This window comes from Hyperoodon ampullatus (genome assembly GCF_949752795.1).
Source record: "Hyperoodon ampullatus genome assembly, chromosome: 7".
Taxonomy (NCBI): domain Eukaryota; kingdom Metazoa; phylum Chordata; class Mammalia; order Artiodactyla; family Ziphiidae; genus Hyperoodon; species Hyperoodon ampullatus.
Window position 1 is genome coordinate 80,648,107 of NC_136920.1, and position 20,478 is coordinate 80,668,584.

The window sequence follows — 20,478 nt, forward strand, 5'->3', positions numbered from 1 at the left end:
TTGTCTCATATTATTTCCAGAATATATAGTTGTGCGTATAAAGGGGGAGCAGGGAGAGGGAAGTATAAACCATCTTATCTGGATTAGAAGTCCTCTCTGTGCCTTTTAAGTGCTCACCTGATTAGGTCAGGCTCACTCTGGATAATCTCCCAATCAACTGTGCTATATATCATAATCTAATAATGGGAATGATATTCCATCACATTCACAGGTCTCATACTCAAGGAGAGGAGCTACTACAAGGATCATTGGGCATCATCTTAGAATTCTGTCGACCACAGAAGGTGCATGTGAATGTACTGAAGCATTAATTAAGCAATTATCATCCTTTGGAAGGTTTTAGTCTGTTAGGATAGTATGAAAGCCAAGTACTGTTATAATTATTCTACTCACTTTAAATGAAGTATATCTGATATCAAAAATACTTCCTAAAAATCAGACTATTCAAACAACTTTCAGAAGTTAATGTAAATTTCAGAGGTTTGATCCAAGCCTTCATTTCTGGCCATGCAGATATCTTCTGTGTGGAAAATATGCTACCTCAAAGATGTTTTCAAAAACTTCACCACCACTCCCCATTTATATTTTGTAGTTATGTGCAAATACTGTGGCTGCCAGCAATTCACATAGAAAAGAAAGGTCAGTGATGTTTCTGACTTTAACCTTTTAGAGAAGGTGTATACTTAACACTGCCTACACTTGTATAGGTTGCACATTGCACAAAATTTCTGATTATTGCTTTAGGTTATAATAGAATGTACTCTCACCTATACCAGGATTGAAAATTTTAAGCAAAATGTTCTGGACTGGCCAATACAACCCCCAAAAAATAGTTTTCAGGCTGAATTAGGAGAAAAATCCTTCACTATGTTTAGGTTGGAAGGAAGCATGACCTAAATTTTGATTTCACATACTCAGGGTTTTGGGTGATGGTTTTACTGGGGACAATTAGAATTGAACTATGTAGACATGTTTCTTGAAGCCAAGTTTTACCTTTAAGGCTTTCATATTGCAGCTTGTGAGGCTCCAAGCAGCAATTGGGTACTTTGGGTCATTCACACAAGGATTAAGAGTCATATATAAACCATAAAACCCTTTATAAGAAATCAGAATCTGTTTTAAAAATTAATTATATGAACTAAACATATATAGAAAGAAATTGAAGCTTGAATATATTTAAGAAGCAAAAATTAAAGACATACCTCTAACTGCCCTTTTTCCTTAGTTGTTTACAATCACAGCAAATCAAAGTGTGACATGTTTAAGAGAAAGGTAATTAAGTTCTAAGGCTTTGTCATCTTATCACTTTTAAAAATACAAGATCTGAGTAAATGAAAGGAAAATAGAGAGGGTTGTTAAAGAGCTGAGTCATAGAGTGGAATAGAGAACAAGCGGAAGCGGAAGAGGCAAGAAAGCATACACAGACTGGGTTTGAAGAGAGTTGGGAATACTGGTTGCGGTAGATGGTCTCTGATTTGCTTACCGGATCTACTCGCCATCCTTCTTAACCCTGCTCCGTGATTCCAGGAGGCTGACCTTTATCAGCTTCATGGACCAGTCTCTCTGTGTCTTCAGGTTGGGTTTGGTTAATATGAACTACTGACGAGATTAGAAGTCAGGAGGAAAGAAGGCAAGGGTATTTATTTCCATGATCTGCCCCCTTCCAAACTTCAGGTTGACAGTGGATGCCATTTTCTAAGGTTACATCTCTTGTTGGGTGGGCTTCTACTACAACTCTAATAAGACATTCTGGGTTGCAGGAACTGCTGTCTCTCTATGCCCCTTCAAACCTAGTGGTTATAATACTGGCTTCTCACAGCTGCTAGCCTCAAGGTACTTCATCATCTCTTGGTTTCCCTTCATTCTTTACACACTTCAGTCTCTTCATTAAATGCTATTCCATCACTCTTTTAAAGTGTGCCATCAGTTTTTAGCTAGAACTGACTGATACATTGGTAGTGGGGAATAGGAGAAACTTTAAGGTAGTGTTAGGGAGGTGGGATAAACTGCTGTGGAGAGAGATAGGAAGAGAAGGGTTTCAAGCTTTTTATGGCATTCTATGAATGTAACATGACTTCTTTATGTGAATGACTCTAATGTAGTCTTAAATTGCTTCTTAATTATTGATATTTGGTTGGGTTTCTGTTTCTTTGCATGCACAGCCAGGATTGAACAGGGCTAAGAGATATCTGGGATTTACATGACTAGATAATACTACTAGGATCTATCTAGATTCATTATATCATATTAAGACATTTCTCCCATGGAATCAGGAACATCCTAACCCAGTGCACATGCTAAGTTTTTATTGAAATTCAGTGAACTGCTATGGTGTGAAATTAATTTTTATTGTCAGATTGAACAATATTGTTTGACTTTTTAATATTTCCTTTTATTATGGAACAGAAATTGGGGAAAGCCCAATAATTCCTTCAGGAACTAGTGATTCAGTTCAATTGTTACATATGGCACACGGGCCCAGCCGCTCCACAGCATGTGGGATCTTCCAGGACCCGTGAGCTAATTCCTGAATTTTCATCACTTGAGCTGGACCTGGAAATAGGACTAGAACTGGAAATAGACATACAACTGGGGCTTGAATGACAAATCAGTGTGGAACTTGAATGGGTATCATAGCCAGGATTTGAATCAGAGCCAGATATACCACTACTACTACCATTAGGTGACTCTAGCCATTCCATGTTTTGACTTGGAGGTGAGACACTATGCTCTAAATTACTGTCACTGTCCCTAAGGTTACTTGAGTTACTAAATTCTGTCATTGTCTGCCTTAACGTGCTCTGAATTGGAACAGATGTTGTATCATTTAAGGTAGTATTTAATATTCTACAAACGGGATTTCTAATGGTATTGACATAAGCTCTCACACCTGCCTGCTCAGAATGTGAATACATATGCCTCAGTCCTCGTTCACTTTCAGAAGTGACAGTGTTGTTTGGTGTCTCAGATGTTAACTGAGTTCTACTAGCTCTGCTGTCTCTCTGAGAATATGCTCCAGAATGAACTTGTCCTACTTCAAGATTGAAGGGTATGGTTGGATATATTTCCCTCATTCCCCAAGATTCACCACTGCTGGTTGTATCTGGAGAATTTTCTCCATGAACGGCATTCCTTGTTCTAGAAGTTTCAATAAGACCTCTATTTTGCAACTCAAATCCAGTCATTTGCTGTCTCAATATTTCCTGGTGCTCAGTTCTAGAAAATCTCACATTCTCACTTAGCAGAGGCTGCTCAAAATTCTGAGATGGTATACTATGATTAAGTCTTTGTACAATTTCCCTAAGTGAACGTGAAGGCGACCAACTTTCAAGTCTTGCTCTGGTTCTCCGATACTCTGGGCTCCTACTTCTTGCTCTTCTCTGACTTGTGGTAGGTGGGAATTCCATTAATGTTTCAGTTGTATCTTGTTCAGACATAGATGGTCTTGTAAATATTGATTCAGATTGTGGACTTTCCACTTGCCTTTGGCTGTCTTCCATATTTTCTCTTCTGGGAAGTCTTGCAGATGCTACATATTCATTCTCTGGATTTGGACTCCCATTATCAAGGTTAACATTTATTTCTAAACTGAATATGAACTGATCACTTTTAGGATTAATTTGGCTCTCTTCTCTCCAAGATTGGTTTTCTCTTTGTCCACTTGTCATATTTTCAGTTTGTCCAGAACAGTTAAGCCAGTCTATTATAGAGTCACCACTAGACACATCATCTGAAGAGTCTCCTCTGTCTGTTAACAAAAAAAATGGGGAGGGTGCATAAAAGAACTACCAAAATTAGAACCATCATAAAATAGCACTCTGAAACTTTGTTTCAAAAACAAACAAAAAATGAGAACTTAAATACTCAGATGTTTTAAACTGATTTCACATTTATAGAGTTAATATTTTATAAACTGCACTGTGTAGATTTATAAGTAAAGGTAGAAAAGTTTCGATTCCATCCGAAAAGAGTGAGCTAATCCTAGATAAACTTAGAGAATTTTTTAAAAAGAGAATCCGGAGGAAGTCTATTTTCAGTATTTCATCATATACACAGCCCTGTGTACCACTGTAGGAGGAATGTCAAGAGACTTTTTTTTTCAGTCCACTGTCAAAACACTAATGCAATTAAACAAGGTAAACACCAGTTAAGGTACAATGCTAGTATTTTAGTTCAATTTACATTATTGTCTAATTTTCATTAGTCTCCAACATGACTACTTCTAGGCTCTTCACATATGTGCTTTTGATAATAGATAAGCTGTTTTAAAATATAAGGTCAGGGCTTCCCTGGTGGCGCAGTGGTTGAGAGTCCGCCTGCCGATGCAGGGGACGCGGGTTCGTGCCCCGGTCCGCGAGGATCCCACATGCCGCGGAGCGGCTGGGCCCGTGTGCCATGGCCGCTGGGCCTGCGTGTCCGGAGCCTGTGCTCCGCAACGGGAGAGGCCACAGCGGTGAGAGGCCCGCGTACCACACACACACAAAAAAAAAAGAAAAAAAAAAAAAAGAAAAAAAGAAAATATAAGGTCATTGCCCAAACATAAACAAGTTTTAGAGGTTTAAAAGTGTTTGCATTTTGAATACTTCTTAATGTTACCAAGATTTTTAATTGACATTAAATTGAAGGTCAGATCCAATGAATAGACGGAACCTAGCATGGTGCCTATAAGACCATATTCAAGAACCAAAGTATTATAGTCTCCTCTTCACTAGACAGCAAAATCCTCTACTTCACACTGGGAGGGAAGGCACCAGACCTGAGGCTCGAGCAGGGTTTCTCAGCCTTAGCACTATTGACCTTTTGGTGCTGGACAATTCTTTGTTTGGGGGGGGGCTATCCTGTGCATTGTGGGATATTTGGCAGCATCCCTGGCCTCTGCCCACTAGATGCTAGTAACACCCATGCCTCCCCTGTGACAACCAAAAATATCTCTAGCCATTGTCAAATGTCCCCAGGTGTTGGAGAGAGCACAATTGTCCCCAGTTGAGAATATTTCTGTTTGCTTCTTTTACATGTCTATGTAGAAAAAATAATTCAGGAAGTAGGAGGGACTTTCAGTTGAGGTAGAAAACCAAGAAAAATACAAATAGGCTACTTCGCACTGTTTCCCAATTAAAACAACCCAAATGTGAATCAGGAAAACAAACATACCTTGACATGCTCACCAAAAATCAAGTAAATGCCAGTTCTTTTTATGAGGAGTTACTTACCAAATTAATTTAAGTCACTTCCGTATAATTTACTATTTACTATTATGAAGTTACTATTTACTATTATGAAGTTCCTTATTCATCCCATCCTATTCCCTCCAAAAGCAAAATATACCTGTATTTTCATCTGAGTCTTGTGGTGCGTTTTCTTTAATTAGCTGAAGTCTTGTCAGCAACTCTTCTTCCGTACTTTCACCTGGAACGCCTAGAAGATTGTTGTCTCTCATAAGTTCGTAATCTTCTTCACTCAGATTATTTACGAACCTGGAGAAATCTTCTTCCCGAACCAATCGGTCCTTTTGACTTATGTGTTGGGCCGAAACTCCATCTCCTTCATCGTTGGAATCCGAGTTTTCCATCTGAATAAACAAGTGGAAAATTACCTGAAATTCACGACGTGGTGTTGAAATTCACCAATGGTCGTTTAGTTTTCTTCGCTTTCTACTTCCTGCCAGAGTGTCCGGTCCTCCGCATAGATTCCTCCCTTCTCCCTTCCCGACTCAGTTCTGTGGCCCCTGGCGACGCAACAGTTGGGAGCCGCCTCTATCCCAGAACTTGCTAGACGTTGCCTAGGCACCCATTATCTTCCCCGCTGTTACCGAGCAGGGACTGGATTCAGCTTAGGTTTCATTTCATTCAAAACCAGCCAATGTTACTGAGGGTTACAGTGTACCAAGCACCGTGCTTCACCTCGTTTCACCCACATGAGCCTACTCAGGTTTTCAGGAGGCGTTTTCAGGCTCTGATATGCTCTATTTATTCGTTACATTCCATATGACTGCCTTCTTCAAAATGACATGCCAAAGTCAGCCTAGTTCAATGCAGCAATTCTCATTTTCAGGTGCCCAGGGCCCTCCGCCTTTTCTCCTCATGAATTTCTCAAATCATAGACTCTCACTAAGAGCGCCCACAATTTTTGATAATTTACCAGGGCCCTAGCTGAGTCTCTTTAGTGTGTCCTGTCCCTTTTAACTGTTAATGGCTTCATCTTGCATTATACGGTCCTTCAATCTTGTTTCAAACAAACAAACAAGAAACACCAAAACTTTGGCAGGCTTTTCTGCTCAGCCAGGGAATTCCTTCTCCACAAAAGCATCAGGTTCATTTTTGTCCTCCTTTCTCATAAATATTATAAATATTACTTAAGCAAAAGTAGCCAGAACATCACAGGAACTTTTAGGACAGATACATAATAGTTACTTTGTCTGCCACAGTGAGTACTGACTTTGCTGATTTTGTTGCATGTATCACCTGAAAGCCTTGGTGAAAATAAAATAATGCTCATTTGCAATGCTATCTGAAGGAGACCTCTAATTCACTCTCAGTACACAGAAGTTTAAGGAGCTGTGTAAATTCACAGTTGTTGTTTTGTTCACGGTCCACAGCAGGCTTTCTTCTTTGTTCTAAAGGAGACAGAAGGATGGTAACTTTACTGGTGTGACAGTGAAGAATCTAAGTCCATGTCCTGCTTTTGACATTTGTTCGATGCCTCGTTTAACTTAAGCTAGAAAAATCAATCTTTCCCCCTTGAATCAAATCTCAGCAAGTCTTTGGATGAGAACAGAATCCCCTAGACTACCCTGCCTCCTTTATGGACTTCTGAGTGTATTTGTTATCTTTTACTGAAGTTATTATTTTCACAGGGGAAATCTGTTGTAAACTTGTTTGCTGTGCTTCAATCAAAACTAGCAGTATTATGAAAATTCCGCGTGATTTGTACTCTTGATGCAGGAAACCCTAACAGTCGTTAGTGTTCTTGAGAGTGATTGATTCAGTTTAATTCAATTCAATCAAGTCAAGTGTCAAGTATATTTAGCGTTTTTTAAATGTCAGTTATACTATTGGATATTAAGATACAAAGATGAGTATATTTAAGAATCTGTTGTCATTAGAGTATAACAAACAATTGAGCTACACAGAGGTAAAATTACAGTTTTGAGGAGAAAGTGATTTGAGTGAGAGAGAAAATCGGTTTCACTGCATTTGGGTTTTAAAGGATGAATAGGAGTTTTCTAAGTGAATGAAAGGGGGAAATATTTTCAACAGTGAGAACAGCAACTGCTAACACTCGTAAAACAACAAGGATAGTAGATTTTAATTACTAAAAAAAGACATTAGTTAAATTGGCAGAGCAAGGCCAAAAAATGGAGACCTTTATGACATGTTTAGAAGTTGGACTTTTATCATTAGTGCAATGGAAAGATGTTGAAGTCTTTAGACAGTTGATGGTCAAATTTGCAATTTAGAAATAATATTGGTAGTAGTGTTGAGGATGAATATGAAGGGCAACAGTTCAGATGGGAGGGGCAGAAATAGATAGAGGGCAGCCTAGGCTAGTGATGACAAGGATCTGAATCAGGGCAGAGGAATATGATTAAAATGAAGGACTTTAAGAGATCTCTAGGCAGCAGAACTGATTAACCCTAGTAATATATGGGAAAGAGGGAAAAGTGGGGAGGGGGAGTATATGAGGGAAAGGCAGGGGTCAGGATTACTTCTGTATTTCTGTCTTTGCTTAGTGGACAGTGGTACCAATAAGAAGTAACACCTGATTCTGAAGTTGTATGGTTTAGCTTAAGAGGGAGCATGATTGCTTATGATTAGAATAGTATGCAAGTTACCTGAAGATTCAGAAAGTCTTACAGTCTTTCCAAATTTAGGTACAGAAGCACGTGAACTAATAGCCCCGGATGTTTGGTGTTCCCTGTAGTTGGCTCTCAGTGTCAATGACTCTAGCTTCCTGAACTATTTGTTCCTGGTTATGTCCCAATTCTGGTGCAAGTAACAGGGTATAGGGATCATCATCCCAGAGGCCTACTTATTGACCTTGATTATTTAAATAGAAGCCACCAATATAGCTGTGCTTTACACTTAGTTCTCTCATGTCTTGACTTTCCTTCTGAGTATTGCAGTGTAGGTTCAGTAGTTTTTCCTCTGGATGGCAATATTGCTGCTTTGGCCTTTGTTCTATCCCTTGTCTTGATATCAGAAGTCTTCTGAAGATGTTTTTTCTTCACTTCTCATTTCAGAGATGGGAGGTGCATCAGGAAGTCCGGAGGTTGACTAGAGCATCACTCTAAGTTGAGTTGGAGGGGAAGAGGTTGAAGATGGAAAGTTGCTTACTTTCAATCAGAGTCAAGCACTTAAAAATTTGGCCAATCCATTGTTTATGATGTGGTGAAAAAATGGGGTGTGTGTGAGCAGATGTGGCTGTTCTTTTATCCTGGTTGTAATAATGGAGTTTTGTAATCAAGAGTTTTCTTTTACTGACTCTGTCCAAGGAAGCTTCTGAACAGATTCTATGACTCAAAGGGAGACTGAAAATAAGCAAGAGATAGCATTCTCCCTGAATATGGGTAAAAGGAGTTCCGTGGCTTTAGAACTGTAAGAAATGATCAAGACATATATTCCAGATACCTATTGCAGTATAACAAGCCATTCCAAAACGCAGTGGTAGATACAATAGAAACCATGTTGTTATAGTCAGGACTTTGTGAGCTAAGAATAAAGATAAAGAATACTGGGGATGGCTCATCTCTGCTCCATCATGACTGGGCCTCAGCTGTGGTGGCTTGAATGATTGGAGATAGATTAGACAACTTGACTGGCGTCATATGTCTGGGGCCTTGGTTCTGGCTAAGTTTTCTTTGAGTCACATCTTTTGGTGCTGAAATGTCCAACCAAGATGGCATCTTCATTCACAAATCTGGGGCTTGAGTTGGGCTGCACAGGCTGAAAAATCTGGGGCTGGTTTTCCCTCTGTCTCTGTCTTTCTCCATGAAATTTCTCGGTGTAGTTTTGGAGTCTTAGCAACCTGGATATCTCAAAGTAGTTGAATTCTTACATAGTGAGTGGCTTCACCCAAAGTAAACATTTCAAGAGACTTGGCTGGAATCTGTAAGTCTTCCTATGACTTAACCTCACAAGTGCAAGAACACCTTTTCTCTTGCATTCTGTTGATTGAATAAGCCACTGGATCGGCCCATATTCAAGAAGAGGGACACCACATTCTACCTTTCAATAGAGAGGTAACAAAGATTTTATGGTTCTATTTAATGTACTATAGCACATGATGAAAAAAATCTTATAATGATGACTTTTCAGTTTAAGTGGAAATTAATCTCTCCCTCTGTTTTCTGAATTGCATTATTCTCTGGGTAAAAATAAAAAAAGGGAGGACATAAAATCTGAAGTTCTTTGCATTCAGCCTGATTTTAAAGATACCCGATTAAGGATCTTTTTATTATGTAATAGTTTTCCCACATCAGAGACCATTGGTAATATTAAGAGCTATTTACTGAGCAACTGTAATTGCTAGACACTCTGCTTGTGTTTTAACTTATTTGATCTCAAGCCCCATGCAAGATAGGTATTGCTGTTCTCAGAGATAAAGGCATTGAGGCTGATGCAAATTAAGTGATTTTCTCAAAGTTACAGTAATAGATAATATGTTTAGATTCAAACAAGGTCTATCGGATGACTCTCCCTGTTTCGCTCTACTCTGCTATGTTTAATGAAAACACAATTTTAGACATCATTACACAAACGTAGTAAAATCTCAGTTAAATGAGATGCTTGAATCATGTTTGATCATTTTCGTGTGCCATTTCAATTCTGCTTTGGAGTTAGTCTAGAATATCTTCGTTTTAACTTAATAAAGAGTAATTTTAAATCAAGAAGTAAACATAATTAAAGCTTGATAAGATATTTCATATTTTTATGTTTTTTTTCTTTCCCACCAGAAGGATGGGTTAAAAGCTTGAAAGCATTGATGCAGAAAAATGAATATAAATATGCATGTCTCATGGAATCTCTTGGAATTGGTTCTTTGACACAAATACTTGTTTTGAATCTAAACACGAAATTCTGTTAACTGAAATCACAACCTTTCCACTTACATAGGCTTGACACTAGGAATTAGTTTCATCTCTTCCTTATGCTTACCTCTAATTATGGAAATAAAAATGTATTTATTTAGCAAGGTCTCATCCCTCTTATGATTTCCTTTCTTCCCGGTTCTGCTCAGATTTAGACTTTTGATAGCTTTTCTATTAGTGCCGTGTCAGTGGATAGTTTGCTTCTATGCTTTCTCTAGTTTTGAGCCATTTTACACACTTTCTCTGAGGCATGCTCCAGGTCTGTTATTCACAAGCAAGTTAGTTCATATTTCTGCACATTTGTTTATTTGTAAAGTCTTACCTCCTAGATTATTGTAATAAATAAATAAACTTACATATACATAAATAATATTCTGTTTGTTACCTATATAGATATATTTAAAGATGAATTTTACGGTTCCAAGGAGGAAACGGATATCAGGTTTGTTTCTCAAAACAAATGAACACAGAGAACACAAAATGAATAAGCAACACAAAAGCTCACAATATATGAGCAAAACCAAATTAAGCAGGCCTGCCATATACAGATTCACAGGTTGTGCACTCTAAAATTCCCAGGGGGCACCATTCATGTAAAGAAGAAAGTGAATGACACTCGTATAAATATGCAGTGCACCACCTGTACAACTGAACATGCAGACCCTGAAAATGAGCTTTAATGCTATCTTCTGCCTTCCTTCGACCCAGTAGGGAGAAGAGAAGAGGATAATGAACTCAGGGGAGAGTAAATAGTTACTTTATTACTTGTTCTTCTCCAGGCCTAGAATTTTATATGCTCCTATTGAAGGGAGGTTGGTGATTTTGTTCAGTAGCCTGCAGTCACAGGGAGGTGCACTGCCTCTTTCACCAAGTATTTACACCAGTAGGTGTAACCACAATGGCAGCGTGTGGTGTGGGTAAAAATGGTCACCTCACATCTCTGTCATGTCGACTCTCCCTTTTATGGTGCTAACTGGGTGTTGTAGTCGCTCTTATGGAGAGTCACTGAATGGTCAGTCTGGGTTGCCTATTCAAAGAAACTCACCACATTTTCAAATTACATTACAAAAAGGCCCCTACATTTCAGGCATACCATTTTGCTTAAATTCAAACTACTGTACTATACTCAAGTTGCATCTCTTGCTTAAGTCTTAATATCCACAAACCTCAACAAATTCAATGGACAGTAGGTTGACCAAAGGGTGAAAGTTTTTTAAAAAGTAGCATTTGTATTGGGAGCAGAGTTTGGGTTTCCTTATGGTCGGGTTTCCTGGGGCCTCTTTAATATTCAGGCTAAATGCAAGCTCTTATCCACACTATTAGAATGCATCCTCTATCTTCAAACACATTTGACAACTTATTGCATATAGAATAAAGTAAAATGTGTAGTAAGTCCTTACAAAAATCACTCCAGATTTGCCAACATTACTACATTTTCATCTTTCAAACTTCAGTTTAAATGTCACTTCCATGGAAAGGTCTTCCTGACCAGTTTATCTAAAATAAAATTGTGCATGTCATGCTCTGTCACAGACGCTTATCTCTTCCTCCAATAAACTGTATACTATAAGAATAGTGATCTTTATAGCTCAACCTGTGTTTTCCATCTATTCAGTTCCTTAAAGTAGATACTAAATGAATATGCGTTGGAGAGTGAAATAAGTAAAGTAAGGAAGAAAGGCCAGAGGGAGGAAGGGAGGAAGGAAGGACCTCTGGCAAAGATTCTCTCTCTGTCTTTTTTCATTCTGGCTGCTGTAACAAAATACCACAGACTGGGTAGCTTCTAAACAACAGAACTTTGTTTTGTAATGTTATGGAGGCCTGAAGTCCAAGATCAAGATAGCAGCATGGTCTCATTCTGGTGAAAGCCCTCTTCCTGATTCATAGCCAGAACCTTCTTGCTGTGTCCTCACATGGTGGAAGGGGGCTAGTGAGCTCTCTGGAGCCTCTTTTAAAAGACATTGATCCCATTCATGAGGGAATTTGTGGAATCTAAAAAATACAACCAACAAGTGAATATAACGAGAAAGAAACAGACTTACAGATGTGGTGAACAAACTGGTGGCTACCTGTGGGGAGAGGGAAGGGGAGAGGGTAGGGGATTAAGAGGTACAAACTATTATGTATAAAATAAGCTACAAGGATATACTGTACAGCACAGGGACTATAGCTAATATTTTATGATAACTATAAATGGAGTATAACCTTTAAAAATCGCAAATGACTATATTGTACAGCTGTAGCTTATATTGTATACCAACTATATTTCAATTAAAATAATAATAATAGTCACAAAAAATCTGAAATAAAAGGCATGAATCCCATTCATGAGGGTGCCACCCTCATGACCTAATCACCTTCCAAGGGCTCCACCTCCTAATACCACCAATTTGGGGGGTTAGGATTTCAACATATACATTTTGAGGGAACATAAATATTCAGACCATAGCACTCTTCTTTGACCAAACTTGAGTCAGGCTTCTCTGAGTCCTCTTTCTAACTAGTCCCTGACCTTAGGCTCTGTCCTTGGCCCATTTAGACTAGTATTAGCATGAATTCTGGTGGGTCAGTTTAGCAAAAATCCTCTACCCTTGATATATGATCAAACTCTTTATCCCTCACCCTTCATGTCTTATCACCCTAGCCTGACTACAGAACAAAGTTCTGTCAAATTGGTTTAGCCAGAATTCTCCTTACCCCTGATGTTTCCTCTTAGTAATTGTCTATCCACTGACCCCCACCCTGCTCCTTGCCTTTATATCTCTACTTGTTCTTATTATATTAGGAGTTGAGCCCCATCTCCCTCTCCTACTACACAGCCCCTTTGTAGTAGTCTCCCTGACTTATCCTTGCTATCTTTAACAAGTATCATGTATACTTGTTTTCTTCAGTACCTTCCAAGGCTTTCCTTGCCTACATCTCTCTGCATATGCTGTCACTTTTTCCATGCCTTTGTTCACATTGTAATCTGTGCTTGCGATGCCCTAACCTTTATGCCCTAGTTCATATCAGACCTCTCTGTAATATCTGTACCCTTCTAGTCCTGTATTAAATACACTGCCCTTCAAGATGGCCTGTAAAACTCCTGTTTGCATAAATATTTGCCATTTTTCACCTTCCTGTTTCCTCTTAGACTCTTAAATAGAACAATGTGTGCACTTGCCTTCTACTAGATTGTAAACTGTAGTGATGCAAGAAGTAGGCATCATTATGTGCCCCTCTAATGCCTAACACCAAATGTTATGCACAGTTAGAAACTCAATAAATACCTGATTAGTTGAACTATGGTCCTACTATATAGTGAAAAATTCAAAGGCTATTGAATTGGATTCTGATCTCCCCCGCTCATGAGCTGTGTGACATTGGGTAAGTTATTTAATCTCTCAGTTTTAGTTTCATTATTTGTAAAAGGCAATGATACCTAAATGGGTTGTGGTAAACTTTAGTGACATTCTATGTAAAATAAAGTAAATGTGATACTATATGTAAAGGTGTCTCCTGCTTAAGGTCAGGAATCCATTTGTAAAAATCAAGCAGTTTTTGTTAAAATGTAACCAGGAAACGATTTCCTATTATTTTAATGGAAACCTTTAATATGTTTTATATGTTAGCCCAACAACTCCAACAAATTTCCTGAAACGCAATGAAACAAAAGAAACAAAAAATTGTTATAATATAGATATTTAAAATCATCATATCCTAATCACCTAATAATTAATATGGTTTTAACAAACACTGCTTTGCAGTAACATGGCCTCTCTTAACCCCAGTAACATCAGAGTTGCACATCCTCTTCTGTGACACTTTGCAGGCTTTTCAAAATGTCTACACAGGAGTCTGAAGTTTTACCCAATGTATTTGGAATGTAACTCAAGATTTTCTCCAACCACTGTGTTCTTATAAAAGTTACCTTGAGTTTGCAGATGCAAATATGTTTTATTGCTGTATAATCACTGGCTGAAGAATATTTGATTGAGAACTAATTAAATTCTCTGTAGTGTAAGTATTAAAGCAAAGAGCCCTTCTAACAGGGAAGTAATAGGAGATATTTTGTGTGTTATATCTTCATATAGGATTGCTAAACAGTGTTGTTCTTAATAAATGTTATTTTCTAACTTCCTTCCATTATGAATCAAATTAATTCTAAACCCAAGATTTAATTTAGTCTTCATTTCTCAAATTCAGTTAAAACATTCATTTTTGGGGTTTTAAGAATTTAATTCAGTTATGCAAAAATATATCTAGGGGTTTATTTTATTTTTTAGTTTTAATTTAATTTAATTTTTTTCTTGAAGTATAGTTGATTTACAATATTGTATAAGTTTCTGGTGTACAGCAAAGTGATTCAGTTATATATACACATATATATTCTTTTTCAGATTCTTTTCCCTTATAGGTTATTACAAAATATTGAATATAGTCCCCTATGCTATACAGGAAGTCCTTGTTGGTTATCGATTTTATTTTTTTTTATTTTTTATTTTTATTTTTTTATGTGGGCCTCTCACTGTTGTGGCCTCTCCTGTTGTGGATGCGCAGGCTCAGTGGCCACGGCTCACAGGCCCAACCGCTCCGCGGCATGTGGGATCCTCCCGGACCGGGGCACGAACCCGTGTCCCCTGCATCGGCAGGCGGACTCCCAACCACTGCGCCACCAGGGAAGCCCTCGATTTTATATGTAGTCGTGTTTATATGTTAATCCCAAACTCCTAATTTATCCCTCACCTCCTTCCCCTTTGCTAACCATAAGTTTGTTTTCTATGTCTGTGGGTCTATTTCTGTTTCATATATAAGTTCATTTGTATAATTTTTTTTAGATTCCACATATAAGTGATATCATATTATATTTGTCTTTCTTTTTTTTTTTTTTTTTTTTTGTGGTACGCGGGCCTCTCACTGCTGTGTCCTCTCCCGCCGCGGAGCACAGGCTCCGGACGCGCAGGCTCAGCGGCCATGGCTCACGGGCCCAGCCGCTCCGCAGCATGTGGGATCCTCCCGGACCGGGGCACGAACCCGTGTCCCCTGCATCGGCAGGCGGACTCTCAACCACTGCGCCACCAGGGAAGCCCCTATATTTGTCTTTCTGTGTCTGGCTTACTTCACTTAGTATGATAGGTCTATACATGTTGCTGCAAATGGCATTATTTCATTCTTTTTTATGGCTGAGTAATATTCCATTGTGTGTATATGTGTGTGTGTGTGTGTATATATATATATATATATATATATGACACATCTTCTTTATCCATTCATCTGTTGGTGGGCATTTAGGTTGCTTCCATGTCTTGGCTATTGTAAATAGTGCTACAGTGATCATTGGGGTGCATGTATCTTTTCAAATTATGATTTTCTCCTAGGGCTTTATTGATAATGACATACACTCTAGCCCACCTACCTCACTTATATTTCCATATATCCTGAGTGAGTCTCTTTCTTTTGGCTTTTTAAGAAATCTGGATGCTTTCTAGATAATAGTTATCTCCATATGCACATCTGAACCATTTGCATGGTTTCTTTGTAAGTTTATTATTAGGGAAGCTTAGAATAATTTCATAACAACATAGAAAGTGATTGTATACAAACTTTATTTTAACTGTGGACTACCCCCACTCCTACCCCAAATACTCATAGACGGAAAGATCATCAGAGATGAGCTCGTCTTTGGGAATTGGAGCGTGGAAATCAGAGAAAGGAAGGAAATCACGGAACTACTTCAGTTGGAGATGAAGGAGTGGGTAAATGCCCTTTTCTTGGAAAAAAGATGAATTTCCTACTAGAGGAGAAATCTCTTAAAATATTCAGCTGCGCCAGTGATTAACTCTGTTGCAAATTTAGTTGCATTCGGCAGGTACTGCAGGGAACAACCAGTGTGTATGCCTTGGCATAGTAAAAAAAAAACTATGTAAACAGAAAGTATATTTCATTTATCTAGTTATTGAATAGCCTGAAATATAGAGCAGTCGAATACTATTTGTAATTTGCGTGAGTGTGTGTGTGTGTGAGAGTGAGCAAAGCTGTGTTTTGACACTAACATCCATTTTTCCTGACTTAAGAACAATATTTTAATAGATAATTGTGGTTTAAAGAACTGATTGATGCCAGACAGGAAGTTCTCCTCATATTGATTATGTATAAAAATGCCTAGGAGGGCTTGGGACTGACAGAAACCATCAGTAAACTTCAAAACTCAAACGAGAATTTAGTTGACAGCAGGGTGTTCAGTACAGAAAATAGTTTCAGCACTGACACTGTCTTCTAAGGATCAGTATCTATCCATCTGTATAGCAGATATCTGTGCGAAAGACAGTGTGGTATGGTGGAATGAAAACTGAACTTGTAATTGGAATATGGGGATTAGGTTCCAGCTGAGTTCTTTCTACTGGTGCTATCTTGGAGAGTTACACCTCTAAGAATAACATTCTTTGTTTTTAAACTATGTGTAAGGATCTTTTGGGCTCTATATTTCTATGAAACTCTGATCCTATTTTATCATTGTAGGGGTACTGTGTGTTGGAAGATAGCTAGATAGATCAATGGATGCATGTATGGGTGGGTGGAAAGATAAGTGAGTACATACACACATACATATACATACATATGTATGCACAATATATACATATAAAAATATATACTTATATATATAGGACTATATATGTGTGTGTGTAACACCTACAGGTTATTTCCATGCATATGTGTCTACAAAGAGTGACATCACAAATTCTGGCCATGGTTTTCCTTTTCATTTGCAAATATGACAATAAATCATCTATCATCTATTATTAAAGAGGTAACACCTCTTAACAGCAAATGGGTCTTGAAAGAGATTTTAACATTGTGAAAGATACATTAAAATAATCCACAAATATTCATATGCATGTATTGTGAAAATGCTTCTTAGTAGATACAAATGTAAAAGGTGAATAAGCTGTGACAAAGCGAAAGAGAGGCATGGACATATATACACTACCAAACATAAGGTAGATAGATAGTGGGAAGCAGCCGCAGAGCACAGGGAGATCAGCTCGGTGCTTTGTGACCGCCTGGAGGGGTGGGATGGGGAGGGTGGGAGGGAGGGAGACGCAGGAGGGAAGGGATGTGGGAACAGATGTATATGTATGACTGATTCACTTTGTTATAAAGCAGAAACTAATAAAAAAAAAAAAGGTGAATAATAAAAGTATCATGAATTCTTTATTCTTCATCAATAAAGAATTCTAATATTGAAAATTTACTGGGCAGTACTAAATAAGTGAGTATCAGGAGTCTGATCTTGCCAAAATAATAACTTTAACTTTTGATGTATAGTATAAATACTATTAGCAGAAACATATTTTTCTGGCAATGACCTTAATAAAAATAAAGCTCCTGTAAATAACACACAGTGAAATCTACATTTTACTCCGTTAACCAACATGTTTAGGTTCATGGGACACTAAAGACCACAGTCATCAATATTACAGAGCATTTTATTAAGTATATATTATTACACTGTGAGTGGGTAGACATTTAGATCTGTATTCTACACAGACTGAGTGCATTTCTGCGGCATAGTTGTCTTTAGTTGAGTGGAATAGGCCCATTGGTGAGAGGTCACAAGTAATCAGCTATCTATATATACTTGGAAGTTTAGAAATAGTTGAGAGTTTATTTATTTTACTTTAAATGTGTACAGTTTATTATATATCAATTACACCTCACTAAAGCTAAATAATTGCATTTTCTTGGGATTAGAGACAATGTTTTGAGATGGAGAGAGAATTATCTTAGAGAGTAAATGAAGAGTTGGGATAAATGATCATTTTCTCTGGAAGGAAAAGGGTTTATAATAGCAACCCCTGGGCTTCCCTGGTGGCGCAGTGGTTGAGAGTCCGCCTGCCAATGCAGGGGACACGGGTTCGTGCCCCGGTCTGGGAAAATCCCACATGCCGCGGAGCGGCTAGGCCCGTGAGCCATGGCCGCTGACCGTGCGCGTCTGGAGCCTGTGCTCCGCAACGGGAGAGGCCACAACAGTGAGAGGCCCGCATACCACAAAAAAAAAAAAAAAAAAAAAAAAAAAAAAAAAAAAAAAAAAAAAATAGCAACCCCTAAGAAGGCATATTGAACTGGCCTTATTTAACATTTTTTTCAAGGGATCAAGATAAGAAGTACCATGGGAGAATTTCCAAATTTGTGCACAGAACTAAGTTCTTCCAGGTAATAAAAAGATCATCAAAGTAGGATGAACAGGAGTTGAAATGAGCAGAGGAGCTCTAATGAGAGCAGGGAGAAACAGTTCAGGTAAAATCATTGAAACTCTTCTGTGAGATGGAAGACCCTGAGAACTGATTATCACTGCGGAAGAAAGCCTAAGGACTCCGTTGCCTGAAGGTTCAAAGATTACGACCGGGAAACCAACATTGACAAAATTTGTTGGACATTATCACAAAGGATATTGGAAACAAAGTGAAAGGTATTGTCTTACCCTTGGACAAAATAGAAATTTGTCTGAACCTAGAAGTTCTTATGAAGTTTTGATAGGTACACCTTAAGATACAGAGGGAAGCAAAAACCATCGAGGGGGAGAAGGAACTTCCGTTTGAGAATAGGCAGTTGGAAGAACTCCTCAGTCTGGAAGACACGATGTGGGAGGGAATCTGAGTAGCTCCTGTAACATGTGTATAGATTATTCACTAAATCTTGAGTTAGCTCTTAAGATTGAGAAGAAGCAGCATTAGGGAAAAATAAAGCAAGCTGTCCTCCACATCCTAAGACATGGTACCAACTGAGACTATAAACCTGCAGGTCCAGATTCATTCACAGATGGTAGGCTGATGGGAAGCTGTTAGCCAGAGTTAGTGGGGTAGGGAGCAAATCCCCAACTTCAGATGCTGTAGAGGGTAATGACCTGCCTCTCTCATGCAGGGGGAGATGGAATTCTCAGCTCAATGCCTCAGGACTCCGGTCCATTATCATGGCTGTTCTAATCTGTTTCTGAAGTGGTCTTTTCTACAGCATTTAAAAAAGTGACTGCATTATCCTGAACATTTTTATCAAGTAACAAATCAGCTGATATAAATGCATAAAGTTGGCTGAAAGCAGGCCTGGATTTCAAAGCCCCTTCGGCATGTCTAGGTTGGGCACACGTCATGGAGCCTAAGAGTTTATTTAGATGGGGAGTCTTCAAAAGCTGAAACTAAAAGTGACCATAAAATCATCAAACTTTAAAGTCGGAAAAAGTCTCATTCTTTTTCAAATGTAAAAAGCATTAACTGAGTCATTAAATGAGCTTTTAAAAAAGCCTCCTGGCAAGAGTGACAGATATAGAACTTTAAACCCGTGCCTCTGGGGCCAATGCTCTTTCTATCATAAAATGTTTCCCCCTAACATTTGATGAATCAAAACATACACACACAAACACACACACACATAACGTTAAGACCCAGGGTTCACTCTTCAACTTGCTTTCAACCACATGGAAACCTTATGGATTGAGTCTTTCAGATATTATTTCAGAGCAGGTAAGCCAAATGCTATTTCTCTCACCTGGCTCCAAGCACTGTTTAGTCTTCTCCAACTGGGTATAATTATTCACTAGGGATCTCACCTGTTGTTCAACACTCAAACTTGTGATGGCCATGCTGTGGACTCCATTGTCTTGAGAGGAAAGCTTACACACCAAAACATTTGGGTGGGTGAAAGGAACACAGGAGAGGAGACTAGAGGAAAGGTATCGGTAAATATGTAGTGAGTTGTTGCTTTTCTACCTTGATTATGCCTGAATGGCTATTTTTATTAACATGAGCTTGCGCTACATGCTTGATGCATCACACACGCAGACTCCCTTAACTTAGAACATAATTGTGGCACATGTATCTCCAGCTACAAATATAGATACCAAAGAGCCTAAGGAGCTCTGAGGGTCATATAAATTCATTTATTTTTTGAGTTTTTCTTTTTTTGTGTGAGAATTGACTAGAAATAAAAGCTAAAATATATCCCTTACTCACCTGGCAATTTCTTTTCATCTTCCTTTTCTCAGGTAACATCTCCTCTAGGAATCCTCCCATACCCAGGAAAAGATAGTTTCTCCTACTCTATACAATCAAAACCCCCTGAGCAACCCTTTCTCATACCTTTTATAGAAAAGTGTTGAATTGTGGATTTACTTGTCTGAATCTTCTTTAACCTGTGAGAAAATTGAGTGCAGGGGCTGCATCTTCCAACAGTGTATCTTCCAGTGCCAAGCACAAAAGAGTCAACTAACATGTAGCTTTAAAAAAAAGTATCTTGTAACATATTGTAAGTGTTCAATACATTTGTACATCAAATACATGAAATAATCAAGGCTAAGAAATACGCTAGGAAAAAATTAATGTTAAGGAGGATTTATAAATGAGTAGAAAGGGGGTTTT

General features: G+C 38.3%; 1 protein-coding gene and 1 pseudogene across 2 annotated transcripts in view; both read right to left on the reverse strand.

Moving 5' to 3' along the window:
* The window catches only part of LOC307055644 (ferritin heavy chain-like), a 61,153-nt pseudogene extending 59,654 nt beyond the window's left edge, over positions 1-1,499 (reverse strand). Inside the window, exons 1-2 of the transcript in view lie at positions 1,484-1,499; positions 994-1,094 (exon numbers count right to left, since the gene is read on the reverse strand). The product of the transcript in view is annotated as a ferritin heavy chain-like (transcript). The remainder of the gene's footprint in view (positions 1-993; positions 1,095-1,483) is intronic.
* A 960-nt stretch (positions 1,500-2,459) lies between these two features.
* Positions 2,460-19,703, reverse strand: LOC307055645 (E3 ubiquitin-protein ligase RLIM-like; the record flags this gene model as incomplete). The annotated part of the gene is made up of 3 exons (XM_079707836.1): positions 2,460-3,748; positions 5,326-5,569; positions 19,671-19,703. 3 exons carry the CDS (start codon positions 19,701-19,703, stop codon positions 2,460-2,462), a joined length of 1,566 nt encoding a protein of 521 aa, XP_079563962.1.
* Between the last annotated feature and the right edge of the window lie 775 nt (positions 19,704-20,478).